Source organism: Elephantulus edwardii, unplaced genomic scaffold, assembly GCF_000299155.1.
Source record: "Elephantulus edwardii isolate Elephantulus edwardi_28Jun2011 unplaced genomic scaffold, EleEdw1.0 scaffold00336, whole genome shotgun sequence".
Classification (NCBI taxonomy): Eukaryota; Metazoa; Chordata; class Mammalia; order Macroscelidea; family Macroscelididae; genus Elephantulus; species Elephantulus edwardii.
The window spans coordinates 1,423,462-1,443,989 of record NW_006400086.1 but is presented as its reverse complement, the minus strand read 5'-3'; the positions used below and the strand labels follow the sequence as shown (position 1 = coordinate 1,443,989).

The window sequence follows — 20,528 nt, the reverse complement described above, 5'->3', positions numbered from 1 at the left end:
GTGATAGCAAAGACCATGGCCTGTATCAGACGCACCTTAGTCTCCAGAGAGACACCATTGCTCTTCAGTACTTTGGAGAGGTCCCTAACAACAGACTTTCCCATGGCAATACGTCTTCTAATTTCTACATATATATAAAATTCATTGTTGTTGTTGTGTGCTTTCGAGTCAGAACGAACTCATAGCGGGCCCTCCTTGTTGTTGTTGTTTGCTGTCAATTCAGAACTAACTTATAGCTGACCCTCCTGCAGGTTTTCAGAGACAGTAATTTGCACGGGAGGAGATTGTCCATCCTTCTCCCAGGTATAAATATATAAAATCCCAATTCCTCCGAAGGAAAATTACTGTATAATTAAAGATAGCCACTATCATCACTCCTATTCAATATTGAATTATAAGTCCTAGCTATAGCAATAAGGCAATAAAATTATATAAGAGCCATCCAAGTTGGCAAAGAGGGATTAAGACTATCTCTATTTGCAAATGATAGTAACCCAGATCTAGAATATCCCAAACACTCACCAAGAAGATTATTGTAATTAGTTAAACAATTCACCAAAATGACAGGGTATAAGATCAACATACAAAAATTAATTGTATTCCTCCATATTCACAAAAAGAACATAAAAAAATTAATCAGAATCCTCTACATTCACAAAGAAAAAGAAATAAAGAAAACAGTACTATTTACAGCTGTTGTTATTGTTGTTGTTGTTATGTGCCGTAGAGTCATCTGCAACCCATAGTGACCCTATGTACAGCAACTCTGAATCCTGCACTATACTGAGTCAGTCTCACTGATTCCAACACACCAATACCCGTTGCCCCAATTACAGTATCAGTCTATCTCATCCAGGATCTTCCTCTTCTGTGCCATCCTTTCACCCTTCTGAGCATGATGTCCTTCTCCTAGGATGGGTCCTTCTTGGCCATATGCCCAAAGTATGTGAGATGGAGCTTCAAAACCCTACCCTACAAGGAAAGACTTGGTTTCACCCTCTCCAAGACAGACTGATATGTTTTCTTGGCAGTCTATGGTATGTTCAAGATTCTTCTCTAGCACCACAATTCAAAGGCATCAATTCTTCTTCTGCCATTTACAGTAGACATTCACAAGATTAAATACTTAGAGATAAATCTAACCATAGACACAAAATATCTGTACAAAGATAATCACCAAACACTGTACAAGAAACAAAAGAATGCCCCATGTTCCTGGTAGGAAGACTTGACACTGAATGTGTCAATACTACCAAAGACAATCTACAGATACAATGCAATCCCAATTCAGATCACATCATCATTCTTCAAAGAGATTGACAAAGAAGTCATCAACTTCATATGTTGTTGTTGTGTACCATCACATCAGAACCTACCAGTAGCTGACTCTCCAGTGGGTTTTCAGAGACAATAAATTACACTGGAGGAGATTGACTGTGGAGCAGCTGATGAATTAAAACTGCATGCCTTTTGGGACGGTAGCACAATTTCTTACCACTAGGCCACCAGAAAAAAAATGGCATAAATAGACTATCAAATATAACCAAAATATGCAATCAACAAAGATTAAACTAAATTATTAAGACCTTATAAAAATGGAATCAATATGTTATTCCTTTTTAATGGCTGAATAATACACGATTGTGTAGATATACTACAATCACCAGTTAATGGGCATTTAGATTATTTCTACCCTTTCAGTATTGTGAAAACTGCTGCTATAAATATCCATAAACACATTTCTATTTGAGTACTGTTTTCATGTTTGAAGGTATATACCTTGGAGTAAATGACTGATTCATTTTCTATAAAATATCCAGAATATGTGAATTGATGAGACAGAAATCAAACTGGTGGTCAAAATAATAATAATAATAAATAATAAATATTTTATGTTGCTATAGGGTGCCAAAAATATTTAAGAATGAGTGGTAAGTAATGATTGCACAATATTGTGAATGTACTAAATGTCACTAAATTGTACACTTTAAAGTGGATAATTTTGTATTCTGTGCATTCTATCATAATAAGAAATATTATGATGCATGTAAGACATGATGGTAACATCATTATCATCAACCTCATCCCAAAATTTCAAAATTCACTTCAGAATGTTTTAATTGTAAGAAGAAAAAAAATAATACACATTTAAAAAAATAGTCTGCAGAAGAACCTTTGAAGAATATGTTCTTATCTCCTTTCTGTTCTCTTTCAGATTATGTCTGGCCACTACCAAGGTATTTGTGCCCCGTCTGGATTGCATTAGACGTATTGTTTTCTACGGCGTCCATCATGCACCTCTGCGCTATCTCGCTGGATCGGTATGTAGCAATACGTAATCCTATTGAGCATAGCCGTTTCAATTCTCGGACTAAGGCCATCATGAAGATTGCTATAGTTTGGGCAATTTCAATAGGTAATTACTAACTTTCCTGGCCATAAGAATTGCAGCGGCTATGCTCAATACTTTCGGATTATGTACTGTGAACAACGTACAGACGTCGACTGGTAACATTTGCGTATATTCGGGATACTGTGTAGCTGATTATTTTTAACCTATTCATATGAATGTAAAGGTTAATATTAATGAAAGATAAAATATAATATGTCTTATGACATCAATTAAAATTTTCTATTTATGCACTATTTGCTGCACATTAGTATGCCAGTGAATTCTGCAACACAGACATAAAAACTTTGAGATATTTAAAACATTGAAAATTATACATGTTAAACTCTAAATTTTAAAAATATTAACATTTGTAACATTAATCTCTCTATCTTGGACTATCAGTGCTCATAGTTCTAATTTCAAATCCTCTTTACTGAGAAATTAAATACTATTATTAGAATAGTTGTTACATAAATATATCTAAGTATATGCTGTTAACCTATTTTCTCTGCTTTTAATGTGTTCTTATACTCTGATTATATAGAGACAATGAAGTTGTTGATACTTTAAAGATTTGAACTTAGAACATAGAGAAATGATAATCTTATTGCTTTCAGGATTTGAAATATTTCTAATAGCTTTAGTAACACTTATATTAAAGTAAAAAAAATTAAACTGGATTGTAAGTATTTTTTACAATCCATTTTATTCCTTTTCCATTTGTAGATTATATTGTGTCTTATAAATCAATGCCCTTTTAAGCACATTTTTAAAAAAGATTCAAGTAAAGTGAGCAACAAGATAAAGACTTTTATAATTATATCATTCACTGAAATTATCCAAAGATATGGACTCTATTTATAGGTCAGATAAATTTAAATCTTGAGATTTTTCTCTTCTAGGTGAATACTTAAATATATTTAGAACACCAATACCTGCTTTCATAATATTTACAAAGGAAATATACAGATAAATGAGAACATCTTTTCTAATAATCTTCTAATAAAGACAGAATGAGTAATTTTTTAATGACTTGTGCAAAATATAACTTAAGATGTAGAAAAAACATTACTAGCATTGCAATGTTAAGAAAATATTGAAGAACTACTGGGCCAAGATCCAGAAAAAAGACAGAAGCTTGAAAAGTTACTCTGGCATTTGAGTCACTTTTCCCAGTGATGTATTAACAAAGCTGAAGATGTGACTGTGAGAATGAGAGGTTTATTTAATAGCCTCACAAAGAAAGCAAAAAGAAGAGGCACAAACTCAAAATACAGAGTTTGACTAGAATCAACCAACTTGAATTTAATGTTAAGATATTGACCATGCAAGAGCATTTGACTGGATGGATCATAATCAATTATTTATTGACAGCATTAAGAAGGATGGAAATTCCAGAATAATTAAATGTACTCATGCCAAACCTGTACATAGACTAATAAGTCATTTGAAGATAACAAGAGCATACTACATGGTTTAAAGTCAGGAAATGTGCATGTCAGGGGTATATCCTTTTTCCTATTCAATCTGTATGCTGAACAAGTCATTTGAGAAGCTGAAAAATAGAAAGAAGAATGTGACATCAGGCCTAGAAGATGACTCATCAACAACCTAATTAAGCATATGACATCACCTTGCTTTCAAAAAGAAAAGGAGACTCACAGCATTTAGTGAAGAAGGTTGAAGACTACATCCTATGTTATGAATTATAGCTGAACATCAAGAAAACAAAAATCGTCCCAAACAAATTGGCAACATCATGAGAGCTAGAGAAAAGATTGAAGTTGAAGATCCATTAAAGAATATAAGGCCCTCAGCCAGATGGATCAGCACAGTGACTAACAGTGAGTTGCGCACAGGAGAGAATGTGAGGATGGCATAGGATAGGCAAAATTTCAATCTGTTTTTCATAAGTTCTTTATAAATTGTAGTTTACTTGATGGCACAGAATAACAAGCAATAATATATTCTTACTATGACATTCAGGTTTTGTTCTATGTCTGTGAGAAATATTCTAGCAATGCTGTTCAACATTGCCAATGCTTCTAAATTTGAGGCAAGAAAAAATATAAAAATCTTAGGCCTCAAATAACTTTAGATGTACTTTTCAGAAGTATTAACTGACACACAGTTATGAACAAACAACACCGTGTGATCCAGATGCAGCAAAATAAAAGATAATAGAACTGAAACACGTAAACACTCCTGTTAAAGGAACGATCACATTCAGTTGTTGTTGTTGTTGTTGTTAGGTGCCATCAAGTAGGCTACAATATATACTGATCTTATGAATAACAGATTGGAATCTTACCCAACCCTGTGCAATCAAGGCCCTTGTAACAGTCACTGTGTTGGTTCATCTTGTTGGGGGTCATTCTCTCCTTCACTGTCCCTCTGCCTTCCTAAGCATAATGTCTATTTTCAAGGACTAGTCCCTTCTGACAACATGTCCAAGGTATGTGAGATGCTATTTCATCCTCCTTATCTCTAAGGAGTATCTTGCTTGTACTTCCTCCAAGACAGATTTGTTTCTTCTTTTGGCAGTCCATACTGCCAGGAGTATTTAATACTCATTGGCAATACCACAATTCAAAGACATCAATTCTTTGGTCATCATTATTCATTGTCCAACTTTCAGATGCATGCAAAGTAACTTGAGTCAGGTATAACTTAATCTTTTAATAGATGCAAAGTTTACACGATTATTTTAACTCTTTACACTTACATTAAAAGCATTCTGGCTGTACTTCCTCAAAGAAAAGTTGTTTGCTCTTCAGGAAGTCCAGAGAATCTTCAATAGTCTTCCCTAACACCACAATTTAAATGAGGAAATTCTTCAGTCTTCATTTTTCATCATCAGACTTTCATATGCATACCAAAACCACCTATCCATTGCCTTTATAGGAGATTCAGACTCATAGTGACCATATAGGAGCGAGTAGAATGGTCCCCCTAGCTTTTCAAAGCTATGAATTTGAACAGGAACAAACTGCCTCATCTTTCTTTCTCCCACTGAGCTGCTAGTGGAGTTTAACTACCACCAATACATAAACTACCATGCCCTTAAAAGACCATGATTTGGGCAAGATGTACTTTATCAAAGTGGCATCCTTGCTTTTTTAACATGCTACAGCATTTTTTGGTGAAATATTTGCCCAATTGCTTGACAGTTACTTTCATGAACATTGATTGTTGATAAAAAAATTAAATTATTGGCAATTTCAATTTTTTGGCTATTTATTAAGATACTATCAATCCAGTTGTATTTTTTACATTTACAGAAGATTTACATTTTATTTATTGTTAGGTGTTAGCATAAAAAAGGATCAGTAAGTGCTTCAAATCTTCTTTACTCTTTGCAAGCAGCACAGTGTCATTGTACTATTGAGTCAGAATAGACTCATAGCTCACCCTCTGAGGGGTTTTCTGAGGCAGTAAATCACAAATAAGGAGAATGCCCATCTTTCTCCAATGGAGTAGCTGTTGGATTCCAACTTACAGCCTTTGAGTTGGCAGTACAACTCCTTACCACAAAGATACATCAGCTTAATTATCCTTGAATCCTAATGCCATGATCTTCTTCATATAATCTCCAGTTGTTGGTTTCCAACAAATTTTGGCAATGATATTAGAATAAAAGAATTAGTCTCTTAGTCATTTACTACTAATATAACTACAATATAGTGATTTATCTTACTCTATTATTCTTTCTACTTTTATTAGTTGTGTTTCTTTTCATTTGCCGCTTGCCTAGTACTTCTTCAATCAGTACAAATGTATGTATTCTTTTGTGGTTGATGTAAAAGAATTAATCAATTGCTACCTTTGATTATTTTAATGCTCTAATAATCTCAGATGTATCTGGTGAGAACACATTTTGATATACCCAAAAGTTTTTAAACACTTTCCATACCTTACTCTTGAAATCAGCCATTTTTTCCTGAGATCTTTGTTCCTTCTATAGAGAACATTGTTTTAAACCAAGATATAGGCTCACATTATTGCTTCATATCTATTTCTTTAATTCCAATACTCTGAAACAAAATTCTTCTAGTTTTGCATTTTCTTATTTTTTTATAATTAGTATTCTTTTCCTCCAAAGCATTATTGTATTCATTCATTTTATACTTCCTAAATATAACAAATTAGTATCTGAATTATTATTTCCATACCACTACCAATAATTAAACTGCCATTTTTAAAATTCCATTGCTTTTTTAAGAATATTTGCTAGTGAGAGTATGTAGTCAAATTATTGTTTATTTAATGCTCTAATGCACACACACACACACACACACACACACACACACACACACTTGAATACTAGGACCTCCCCTAATCAGTTCTCTAAAGATTCTTATCTAACTATATTTTACAATTCTGGGGCATTCTTTTAAGTCAATTTCTCACAAAGTAATTTAAGAATGTCTCTTTATCAGTACCATTGCAGTCACTTTTATTTACTTAAACATGTCTGTATTCCTACAGTACCCAAACTAAAACTAGTTGAGGTACCATGTTCGAAGACTCGATATCAAAAGAAATCTAAAAGTTCAATGAAATCCCAATACAGATACCAATGCTATTCTTCAAAGAGCTGGATAAGCTAATTTCCAACTTTATTTAGAAAGGAAAGAGACCTCAAATAAGCAAACCTGTACTGAAAAAGAAAAACAAAATGGGAGGCACCACACTTCCTGATCTATAAATTCACTACTAGGAGAAGAAATCCTTTAAGTGAGAAAACAATGGCCTCTTTAAAAACTGGTGCTGACAAAACTGGACATCCATCAGCTGAAAAGGAGCTCTGACCCCAGTGATAATTTGTACTGCTAAACCTAAGAATTGGAATCTACCAGCTGCCGTGTGGGGAAAAGATAAGCATTGTCCTCTTGTGAAATGTAAAGCCTATCAAAACCCACTGGAAGGTTAGCTATGAGTTGGTTCCTATGTGGCAGAACACATCAACAGTATCTGCAGAAGACTTAAATAAGACTCACACGTCATACCAGACACAAATAAACAACTCAGGTTGGATGAGGAAACTAGGGCTAAACCCAAAAACTATAAAGAGCACTAGAGAAAAACAATAGGAACACTTTCAGATGTTCTAATCTATGGCATGGATAGATTTTCAAACATAACCAAAAATCCACCATCAGGAGAGGGGAAAAAACATATTCAAGAGACCTTCTAAAAAATCAGATTCTTGTGTGTGTGTGTATATATATATATATAACACAAACCAAATCCAAACCTTCTCCAATAAGAGAAAAAGAAAGCCCACTGGGAAAAAATATTTGGCAATGACATATCTGTTAAAGCACTCATCTCTTAAACTCCAGAATGTCAACAACAACAATAAAAGACAAAGAAACCAATTACAAACTGGGCAGAGATATGAAAAGACTCACCAAAGAAGATATTCAGATGGCCAAGAAACCCATGAAGAAATGCTTAAAACCACTATTGTTGTTGTATACCATTGAATCATAATCAACCCATAGTTGACCCTCCAGTGAGTTTTCAGAGGCAGTAAAATGAAAGAAACTGCCCATTTTTCTCCAGTGGAGTTGCAGTGGATTAGAAGTGTGTACCTTTGGGTTGGCAGCACAGCTCCTTACCAATAAACCACCAGAGCTCCCTATTAGAGAGATGCAAATCAAAAGACCAATGAGATGTCATCTCATTTTAAAAACAATAGCAAAGCTCAACAAGATAGCAGACATTTGTTGGAGAAGATGTGGACAGATTGAAACTCACGCACTGCTGATGGGAATGTAAAATGGTACAACCACTACTGACAGAAGGAAGTCTGTTGTCGTTACCTCAAAAAAATTGAAAATAGAAATACCATTTTACCCAGCCATTCCACCATTGGAAATATACCCTAAAGAAATCAGAGCTGTGATACAAAGAGATGTATACATGCCTTTGTTTATTGCAGCATTATTCACAATAGCAAAGAGATAGAAGCAACACAAGTGGCCATTAACAAGAACAACAAAAAGTGCACAGAGAAACTGTAATACATTCACACATCGGAGTTTTACACAACTCTGAAAAACAGTTAAGAACTCATGAAACATGGATAAATCTAGGAGACATTATGTGGAGTTCGATAATTCAGTCACAAAAGGGCAAATATTGAATAAGAACACTTATGAAAATAGGATGTTTACAGAGGAGAGGTCATAGGGAGAGCAGGAAAAGAATAGATATATGATGAACACTCTATTGGAGTATGTGAAAGAAGGAAAGTCAATCTGAAATGAATTAATTATGTGTTTTGCAAGTAGAATCTGGAAGAGAACATACATTACAGACTGGGGGAAGGGGGGAACAAAATGTGTATAAATGAGTGATTTAAAAACCCATCTTTTTGCAAACATTCATTCAAATCACAATAAAAAAACCAAAACAATGATTATACGACACCATTCCAAAAACATTAAAATGAAACAAATTTGCGTCTTTGAATCATTGGCTCCTGGCATTATTATCTGATTGTTTGAGGGAATTTGTTCTGTGTTACCTGAATTCACGGCTTTAAGAAATAATATACAAATTTTTTTATTCCATTTTCATTGGCCTTCTTTGGATTAAAATAACTTTACCAAATAATACTCATTTTATTGGACTTCTATGAGATTAGTGTGACATAATGCATGCAATTAAAGTTCTAGAAGGGTCAATTAGGACTAAGAGTAAGCACTGAATAATAGTTAATCAATGAATGATAGTTGACAGTATTATTAATAATAGTAGTAAAATATTAACCAATTAAGTTTGATCTATAACTTTGTTACTGAGTTAAAGTTATTTTAAAATGCTAAGTAAGTTCCTGTATGTGCACTAAACAGTACTTTTTTTTTAGATCAGTAACTTTACTACATAATAAGAGTTCTGTGAGGATTGAATGAGATAATGTATGCAATATGTGTGGCTTTTTCAGGGTTCTCAGAGAATTGAGACAGTGCATGCAAAACATGTTAATTTTTTTATTAATTGAAGAAGTTGAGATTTGTAGAATTTGATTTATAATTTATCTTTATTCTTTCTAATGTTCTGAGGAGGGTTACATAGAGTTTTTAAACTTAATCTCAGAAAAATTAAGTGATTTAATCTAATAATTCCCTTAGTCTATGCTCTTTTGGAGAGTGAGATGCCTGGATGAAATATGAGACTATTAAAAGATTATTTGCTCAAGTGTTACAGTTGTTAAGAGAAACACCTGATAAAGATGACAGCAGCCTAAAAAATTCTATGAGTCAATGTCCCATGGGTTCACTGTAAGTCCAATATTGACTCAACAACACTCAATACCAACATATAAAAATAACAAAATTCCTAGCTCAGTGCGTAACAAATACGAAATACTCAGTAAAAAGCAATTGTTTTGGGGTTTGGTTGTGTTTTTTTCTTAATTTATAATTCTATTTCTTGGTGTCTGATACTTTTAAAAGCACCTAATTTCAACTTTTCTTCCTTGGTAAAATTGAAGGGTTTCAAAACTATTAAAGATTGTCCAATCATATCCACTAAGCTTACTTAATTATTCTGGGGTTAACTTCACCAAATAATATTTGCCTTTTAGAAACTTTTACATGAAATAAGTATTGCATGCGTAGGATTAATTATTTCATGCATGTGAAGTATTTCTTTACTAGTATTGTTCTTTATATGTAATCCTTGCATTACTATATTGCTTAAATTTTCCACTGGTTGACAAATTTTAAGAAATACTAAAAAGGATTTGATGCATCTGCAGCAAGAGCAACTTCATACAGTAACATGAAACAGCAGTTCTCAAACTCTTCAAATTCAAGAGCCCTTTATATTAATAAAACTAAATGAGAAATCAAATGTACTTCTAATATTTTCTATGGTTTGCATACAATAATCCATATGCACTGTGTTACATTCACGTACATTGCATGTTATACAATCTTTCTTTTACATTGTGTATCATATAATCATTCATACACATTGTATTTTATAGAATTAATTACTATTGATCTATGCCCATATTACTTCATCTTTTTGAGTCCACATTGGATCTTTCCTCTTCCATCTCCCCCTTGACTGCCCACTAACCTCTGCAATCCTGGAGAACTCTAGTGTACTTTTAGAGAGCTCTGTTTACTTAGTGGTAAGGAGTTGCTCTGCCAACCCAAGGGCATACAATTCAAATCCACCATCTGCTCTTTAGGAGAAAGATGGGCAATCTCCTCCTATGCAATTTACTGCCTCTGAAAATCCGCTTGAGTATCAGCGGTGGTTCTGACTTGACACCACATAACAAGAGTAGTACACTTTTGTTTATGTGGCTTATGTCTATTGATATTTCCTGGCACGGCATTAAAATTTAAAAACATGTTTAAAAACATTTACATATCATTTCACTTTAAACAAGAATAATAATCCATTTTAATATCAATATCACTAGAATATCCTTGTGAAAGCAAACTATATATTCTCAAGACAAACATTAAAGAGAAGGGAGATACGGCTTTATAGCATTGCAAATGTCTTTAATGTTTAGTTCGGTAGCCAAGGAACTTAATTCTCATACATGTATCTGCATTTTACATGTTTCAGTAAGTTTTCACTAACATTATGAGGGGAAAAGTAATCTTAAAGGAAAATAATTCGAGAAGGAAACCTAGGAAATCCTCTAAAAGGTTCTCAGAGATCCTAAGGGTCCTTGAATCACATTTTGAGAACTGCTGACATAAGCCGTTAAAGTTTTTAAAGTATTAAGTGAATGATCTGTGCTGACACATGTCATTAAAGTTTTTGAAGTATTGAGTGAATAATTTCATTGATGTTGCTCTGTTGTTATTATTTCTATGTTATAACTTCTAATTGTCTGCTATTGTCAAACGGAATTTCTGCTTGTTTTGTTGACTGCATTCATAGCTTCTTAGGGGAGGGGTGTGGTGGTAGGGAAAGGAAAGAAAAACTAATGACAGTATAGCATTGTCAAAGTAGTTAAACTATTTTGCTGAATAATCCCAGTATTTAGCAGTTTTTAACCAAATTGAGATAACACATTTAGAATCTGAAATGTCAGGAGTATGTGTGGCTCATTGCCTGACACTTAAGATAGACTCAATAAATGGCAGCTGTTAAAATCATTCTTTCTTCAATGTACATAAAATTATAATAGTAAGTGCCAAAAGGCCTGGGGAAACTTAGCCTTAGGTGGCCAATAAAAGCTTCAGCGCAAGTGGAATGATTCTGTTATCTTCTCTTGTTTGTTCTTGATAAGGTCTGCCTTTACACAAAAAATTCCTTCTAGGAAAGTGAATAAATGAACCAGCTTTTCAAGAAGCAGGCTTAGTATTCCAGAGCTGAGTTCTGAAGAATGTTGACTTATAACGATCTTTCGCTCAGTGACTGAGGCCTTCCTGGTGACTGGGGACCTCTAGGAATTTTCATCTAAGGAACATTCTGGTTGTACTTTCTCTAAGAGCTGTCTGTTCTTTTGGCAGTCCATGGAATATTCAGCACTCTTCTCCAAATCACAATTCAAATGCATCAATACTTTTCGGGTTATCTTTATTCATTGTCCAGCTCTCAGATGCATAGCATGTGATTGGAAAGACTGTAACTTAAATGAGGTACATCTTAGTCTTTAAACCGACATCATTGCTCTTTAGAACTTTGGCAAATTCCCTAGCATAAGACTTTCCCAATGTTATACATCTCCCAGTCTCCTGACTGTTGATACCCAGAGTGATGACTGTGGATCCAAACAAGATTAAATAATTGACAATTCCAATCTTTCCCGGACCTATCATGATACTGCATATTGGTCCAATGGTAAGGATTTTTGTTTCTTTGATGTTGAAATAGAATCCATAGCGAAGGCTATAGTCCTTGATCTTCTGCAGCAAGTGCTTCAGGTTTTCCTCGCTTTCAGCAAACAAGGTTGTGTCATCTGCATAACACAGATTGTTGAAAAGTCTTCCTCCAGTCCTGATGCCACATTCTTCATAGAGTCCAGCTTCTTGAATAATTTGCTCAGCTTACAGACTGAAGGTTTGGAGAGAGGATACGCCCCTGATGCAACTACAGCTACAGTACTATGAGCAACATTCCCTGTAAGGGCACCAAAACTCCACTCTACTACTTGGACATAAGTATGTATTTCCATCAATACTTCTCCAGCGTCTGAGGAATGCCCTTCCTGGATGTGTACGAGATGAAAGCAGGCACCTGTCTTATGCTTAAAAGCAAAAAAATGACATTTTCTTCACAATGAAGGTGAATTCTTCAGTCTAAGACTCGAGTCTCATATTGCTTGAGGAGGGGAAGAGTTCCCCTGCCTCTTTTGGATATCTTCCTTGGCACCTTTTCCCTGGTCTAATTATCTTGTTGCTGTTGTTGTTGTTATGTACCGTTGAATGAGAACCAACCCATAGCTGACCCTCCAAGGGGGCTTTTAGTGGCAGTAAATCGCCTCGGAGGAGGTTGCTCACCTTTCTTCCACAGAGTAGCAGCTGGTGGCTTCGAACCACGTGCCTCTGATTTAGCAACTTAACCCCTTGTTACTAAGCCACTGGATGATCCTGAAAATACACAATCGAAAAGTAATGGCTTTCTTCCTTCCAATTTTATCAAAATGATGAGCATTTCCACATTGGAATGTTCCAAGTCTCTCCCTCCAGAACTCAAAGTTAACACTGGCTAAAGTCTGAGTGACCTTTAGAGTTCATTTGGTTTGCAGAAATTCCATGTCTTTAATTTTTCTATTTTTCAGAACTTTACAAAGTTGTTATCTGAGAAACCTTCAAAGATTATAAATGTAGAAAGCAGATACAATTGTATAGGAAAGCCCAACGTCTATCCATTTCTCACCTTTATCAAAGTACGAGCTGTCTTGCTTTATCCATTCTAAGATGACACATCTACCTTTCATAGCATTTTGATGTAAAATCCAGGCATCATAATATTTCATGCTTAAATTTTTCAGTGTATAAATCTAAAAATATAAGTTTTATTTTTATGCATAACCACAGTATTGTTTTGCCTAAAATTAATGAAGAATTACTCTTTAATATCATAAAAAGTCATTGTACAACTTTCTAATTGACTCATGACAATTTTAAAGCTTGCGTGCATCAAGCTCCAACAAGATTCACATACTGCAATTGCTAGATAGTTCTTTTAAGTGTCTTTTATTGAATAGGTTCTCCCTCCAGTTATTCTACTTACAATTTATTTTTCCCAAGTTATTTTTATTTTACAGTGGTTTGCATATAAAATCCATATACATTGTGTATCATTCTGGTACATTCTGCTTCACACAATTTATTTTATTAAAGGAATCCCTCCCTCTTTTCTTAATCCCATAATGTTGTTGTTGCTGTTGTTGTTAGGTGTCCTACCCTACACCGTCCTCACCAATTCTGATATGCTCAAGTCCATTGTTACCGTCACTGTGTCATTCTCTCTTGTTAAGGATCTTTCTCTCTTTCTATGACTACTGTTCCCGTCATGATTTTCCTAGCATGAAGATGTCCCTTTTTCCAAGGACTAGCCTCTCCTGAGAAGATATGTGACACAAAGTTTCACCCTCCTTGCCTCTAAGGAGCACCTTGTCTTCACTCCTTCAAGACAGACTTCTTTGCTCTTTTGGCAGTTACTGGGATATCCAGTACTCTTCTCCAGCACTACAATGCAAAGACATTGGTTCTACTTGCTCATCCATATACACTGTTCAATTTTTGGCTCATCAGAAGCAAATGAAAATGTTATGGCTTGGATCAGGCTCACCACAGTCTTAAACTGACATCTTACTCTTGAACACTTTAGAGAGGTCCTTGACATCAGATTTTCCCAATGCAACAATTTTTTTCAATTTCTTGACTTCTCATATAATGGATGTTTGATTGTGGATCAATCCTATATTAGACATATTGCTGCAGTTGTAGTTAGGTGTTGTCAAGTTGAGTATGACTCAGAGACCCTATGAACAACAGATCTGAACCCTATCCTATCCTGTGCCATCTTCATCATCTCTGACATACTCAAGCCCATTGCTGTTGACATTGGATCAACCCACCTGGTTGAGGGTCTTCCTCTCCTTTGCCATCAGCCCACCTTCAAAGCATAATGTCTCTCTAGAAGAAATAAGCTCTCCTAGCAACAAATGCAACGTACAGGAGATGAAGCTTCTATCAACTTTGCCTCCAAGGAGCACTCTGACTGCACTTTTGCTGAGACACATTTGTGCTTTTGGCAGTCCATGGGATATTCAGTATTCTTTTTACATCATCCTTAATCATTGTTCAGCTCTCAGATGCACAGCAAGTGACTGAAAAGACCATGGCCTGAATCAATCACACCTTTGTCTTCAAACTGATATCATTGCTCCTCACGATTTTTGGAGAGGTCTCTGACTACAGTCTTTCCAAGTGCGTGCAACAAACTGACATCATTGCTCCTCAAGAGTTTGGAGAGGTCCCTAACTACAGACTTTCCCAGGGCAACCAGCTGACATCATTGTTCTTCAAGAATTTGGAGAGGTCCATGTCTACAAACTTTCCCAGTACAATACAACTCCTGATCTCCTGACAACTGGTACCAAATGGATTGTGGATCCAAGTGGATTGTGGCTCCAATTAAGATGAAGTCATTGACAATTTCAACCTTTTCTCCATCTATCAGTCCACTGGCGAGGATTTTTGTTCTCTTGACATTGAAGATGTAATCCATATTGAAGGCTGGAATGTTTAAACATCTGCAGCAAGTGCATCAAGTCCTCCTCACTTTCCTCAAGCAAGGTTGTGTCATCTGCATAATGAAGGTTATTGATGAGTCTTCCTCCAATCCTGCTGCTACATTCTTCTTCATAGAGTCCAGCTTCTCGAATAATTTGCTCAGCATACAGATGAAATAGGTATGGAGAAAGGATACAACCCTGATGCATACCTTTCCTCATTTTAAACTATGTAATGTTCCCTTGCTCTGTTCACACTGTAGCCTCTTGGTATAGGTTTCACACAAGCACAATTAAGTGTTTAGGGTTTCAAATTCTTCTCAATTTTAGCCATAATTTGTTATGATCCAGCAGTCAAATGCCTTTGCATAGTCAAGAAAGCACAAATAGACATTCTTTTGGTATTCTTTGCTTTCAACCAGGATCCATTTGGCATCAGCAATGATATCCCCGCTGCTATGACCTCTTATAAATCCAACGTGAACACCTGGCAGTTTCCTGTCTGTGTGCTGTTCTAGCCATTTTTATGTGATCTTCAGCAGTATTTTGCTTGTGTGCTATATTGTTAGGTAATTTCCACATTCTATTGGGTCACCTTTTTTCAGAATGGGAACAAGTATGGATCTCTTCCAGTCAGTTGGCCAGCTAGCTGTCTTCTAAATTTCTTGGCATTAGCTTACTTAATTCTAGAAAATTTCCTACAGCCTAAACTTTTACTAAGGAGCTCTAGTGATTTAGTGGTAAAGAACTACATTGCGAACCAAAAGATATGGAGTTTGAAGACCCCAGCTGCTCTAAGGGAGAAAGATGTGTACAATTTACTGCCTCAGAAAACCCAGTGGTGGGTCAGCTGTTGGTCAGTTCTGACTAGGCAGCACACAACAAAAACAACAACAGCAATCCTTCACTAAAACATTACATTAAGGGTAATACTTTGCGCATGTTGTCAGGAAGGGCTAGCCCTTGGAAAAAAGACATCATGGTTGAAAATGTGGAGAGTCAGAAAAAGTGAAGATCCTCGACAAGATGGATTGACTGTAACAATGGGTTCGAGTATATGAGAGACAGTAATGATGGAACAGTCAGTAAGGACTGTGGGTAGTAAGAAGTCATAGTCATGGTCAATTTGATGGCACCTAACATACACACAGAGTACTGATTTATGTGATCTGATGGCTAGGTTGTTAGGTCAATTGACTGCTGACCAAAAGGTTTGCAATTCTTACACAAAAGCTGTTACATAATGATGAGGCAGTCTAGTTCTTTAAGGATTTGCAGCCTTGGATACTCTTTGAAGCAGTTCTATTCTTAGATGAGTGCTATGAGTCAGAACCAACTGGAAGACTTCTTTCTAGCAAACTTGATCTGCACTATTTCTATTTGTGTTATGTGCTGTCAAGTCAACTATGACCCATACTGACCCTAAGAGCAATAGATCAAAACCTTGCCCTATCCTACACCATTCCCACAATCTCCATCATGCTCAAGCCCACTGTGTTAATCTATCTCCTTAAGAGTCTTCCTCTCATTTGCTGACCCTGTACTTTTCCAAGCACGATGTCTTTTTCCAAGGACATTTACCTCCTGAAAACATACTCAAAGTACGTGAGATGAAGTTTCACCATTGTTGCTTTTAAGGAGCACATGGATACACTTCCTTCAAGACAGATTGGTCTGTTCTTTTAGGACTACATGGCATATTCAATACTCTGAATATACACCATGAATCAAAGGTATCAAGACTTCCATCATCTTCCTTATTCATTGTCCAGCTTTCACATGCATTTGAAGCAATTAAAAATACCATGGGAGGTCCTGACCTTGATATTAGGGACACCTTAGTCTTTAAACTGACACCCTTGCTCTTTAGCACTTTAAAGAGGTCCTTGATAACAAATTTACTTGTTTTATTGATGACTTTTAAATAAAGGCTTTTAATGACAGAAAGCTGTCCGTTTTATAATCTACCATTTTTATGACCCTTAAGACATTTAACCTTTGTGGCTCTGCTGTTCTCTATGTTCCTAAAGCCCTGATGAAGTTCTCCCAAACATTTCATTCAAACTTGATGAGAAATTACCTTCTGTGTTACCCTTCTGAAATGGTTACTCTTCTCATCCAGGGTGCAAAGGTCTCTTTACCAGGATCTGACAATCCTGCTAAAGAGAACACTGAGGATACATTCTGTTCACAGAGTTTCATAATTTTCACAAGTCTTTTCTACTTTCTTAAATGGTATAGCTGGGTTCAGAGTTGCAGGCATAGACCTGATATCCCAAGGAATCTTTGTCACATCTGTTATTGAATTTCATACTGTCACTTGACCTCTTTCTCTTTAAAAGAAACTAGTCATTTTAGAAATTCCACACACTTTTTCTTCCTTGTATATTCCCAAAGATTAAACATAGATGAACATTCTCAGCAAACTCTAAAAAAGAAACATGATCATGTTTCCCCTCTTGATAATCCAATCAAATGTTCTGTGCCAATCTACAGATGTTAAAGCAACAGATCTGGTTTTTATGTTTCAGATTCATTACAACCCACTGGTATTCTCTAAAGGCAGCAAGGAGACTCTTCTGTTTCTTATCATAGTCTGTGGTGTATCAATGCACTACTTCAGCACTCTTAATAATTTTTCATAGAGTCTCAAAAGTGACTTCTCTCAAGTTTCAGCATCCCTATGATATAAGCTAGAGCATATGGATGTTAAAATTTGAATTTCCCTTTACAAATTATACCTAGTTACTGACCGAGAACCACTTCAAATCTACCACCTCACTCACCTTCTTGGTGATATTTTCCATCTGCAAGCCTATGAATTCAAGGAGGTACTTACAGAAAACACTCCTTTTCAATATTCTCAAAGAACAAAAATGCTCAGTCTTTACTCAAAAATGGTAGAACTGCATCTCTTGGTCACTCTGCATTTCATGTTAAAACTCTTACTGAAAAAGAGAGCCCTTGTCATTTTTATGTAGAGACTCTTTATGCTTATAAGGCATAACTACTCACTGTAGCACATTTGGACACCTGCACTCTCTTCTCTCTCATATATCCATGGAATTCAGGCATAAATTTTTTTCTTGACCCCTTTCCTTGGGGAAGTGCAAACGCACATTACCAGCTATAAACGCATTTCAAACTCTTCCCAGACCATCTTGATGCACTATTATGCACACTTGATACACTGTACAACTTATAGGTTGTGTACATATAGTTTAATTGAATGTGGAATTTGCAATGTTCAAATAAGGAACGATTGGCTTCATTAAGGTCACTGAAGACAAGAAATATTTACTAAGTGTCTTCTATAAGGAACTGGAAATAGAGGAAAGCAGACACAGTCTTCCCTTAGGCCCAGTCATATGTACAACAGCTTAATACGAGTAATAGGCATTGAAATTGGTGAGCAAGGATATTCTCAAGTCAGTCATTGTCATTCTACTGCTGTCTCGTGCGACCATCAATTTATGCTGTGAATAGCTTTCAACAAAAATTAGGTCTAAATAATATCTTTTTAATAAAATGCAATTGGAAGTATCCCACTTATTCAAATCCATTGAACCCTTTCAATGTGCTATAACAATGTTCTACCTTTTTCTCTTCATTCCCATAGGTGTTTCAGTTCCTATCCCAGTGATTGGACTGAGGGATGAAAGCAAGGTGTTCATGAACAACACTACATGCGTGCTGAACGACCCAAACTTCGTTCTCATTGGGTCCTTCGTAGCTTTCTTCATACCGTTGACGATCATGGTAATCACCTACTGCTTAACGATGTACGTCCTCCGAAGACAAGCTCTGATGTTACTGCGCGGCCACACCGAGGAGCCATTTGAACTGGGCCTAAACTTCAATTTCTTCAAGTGCTGCAAGAAGAATACCGAGGATGTTCAGAACGCCGCTGACCCGAATCAAGAGTCGAACCCGCAGCGCCCCAAGAAGAAGAAAGAACGCCGTCCTAGAGGCACCATGCAGGCTATCAACAATGAAAAGAAAGCCTCAAAAGTCCTTGGGATTGTTTTCTTTGTCTTTCTGATCATGTGGTGCCCGTTTTTCATTACCAATATCTTGTCGGTTCTTTGTGGGAAGACCTGTAACCAAAAGCTCATGGAAAAGCTTCTGAATGTTTTTGTTTGGATTGGCTATGTTTGCTCCGGAATTAATCCTCTGGTGTACACTCTCTTCAACAAAATTTACCGCAGGGCTTTCTCCAATTATTTGCGTTGCAGGTATAAGCCAGAAAAAAAGCCCCCAGTCCGACAGATTCCCAGAGTTGCCGCCACTGCTTTGTCTGGAAGGGAGCTTAATGTTAACATCTACCGGCATACCAATGAACCAGTGATTAAGAAAGCCAATGAGGATGAGCCTGGTATAGAGATGCAAGTGGAGAGCTTGGAGCTCCCAGTAAATCCCTCCAATGTAGTTAGTGAGAGGATTAGCAGTGTGTAAGAAAGAGCAGCACAGTCTTGTTCTACACTAACACTACAAAGTGAAGGCAAACTTTTCTTCTTCTTCAACTTCTCTGTCGGTCATAACTAATGTAAATATTGCTGTCTTTAAAAAGAAGTGTTTTTATCTATAGCTTTGCAGTTCTGTACTTTACAGTCACGCATCATAGTGAGATTTAGGGTTCTATATTTACTGTTCATGAGTGATCCAAAGGAACGTCTTTTGATTTCTTGATGAATTGACTGTTCATTTTTCTTTTTGTCCTTCCTTCTATCTTTCCTTCTTTCATTTCATCTTTCTCTTTTGTTTTTTGTTGTTTTTGTTGGTTTTGGTTTGTCTTGTGTGTGTGTGTATGTGTGTGTGTGTGTGCATAGGATATGTTGATGTTTATCTCAGGTGGCATTTGCAGGAGACCAGAATGATGCACATGACAGTGGTTATACTTGACCACACCAAAATTAACGAATTTAGTGTTATCTTCTTCCGGGTTAACAGTAAATATACACTTTAAATTCTTGCTCAGCTTACATACACACATAAACACAGTAAGATAGGTTCTGCCTTCGCCTTCTGATACACAACCTTATCTTTCAGTGAGTCAAAGGCAGAACTTAGTCTTGTTGTTAAATATAGGGGCAAAATTTGACATTGTCAGAATGTTGTGTTGGTATTTTACTGCAATGTCTGTCCCCAAACATAGTGGTATCTTAACATAGCAGCTGGTTAACCAGGACTACAGAAGTGGAAGGATAACAGACATATATACACCAATAGCTTTTCACTTCTTTAGGACAATGTTCAAATTCTGATTAGCAATTCTGAAAAGCAAACTGGAATTAGTGGTTTCATTCTGGTCCTTAGTAAATACCTAATTCCATTATTAAACTGGGTAATGAGATCCCAGAGCTGTTTCCCAATCCAGGATTCAACATCAATTGGGTTTGATCTCAG

General features: G+C 36.0%; 1 protein-coding gene across 1 annotated transcript in view; it reads left to right on the top strand.

Moving 5' to 3' along the window:
• HTR2C (5-hydroxytryptamine (serotonin) receptor 2C, G protein-coupled) overlaps window positions 1-19,577 on the top strand; it is a 157,415-nt gene extending 137,838 nt beyond the window's left edge. Inside the window, exons 3-4 of the mRNA XM_006901580.1 lie at window positions 2,216-2,416; window positions 18,742-19,577. Coding sequence (XP_006901642.1) covers window positions 2,216-2,416; window positions 18,742-19,577 — 1,037 coding nt within the window. The remainder of the gene's footprint in view (window positions 1-2,215; window positions 2,417-18,741) is intronic.
• Window positions 19,578-20,528: the final 951 nt, after the last annotated feature.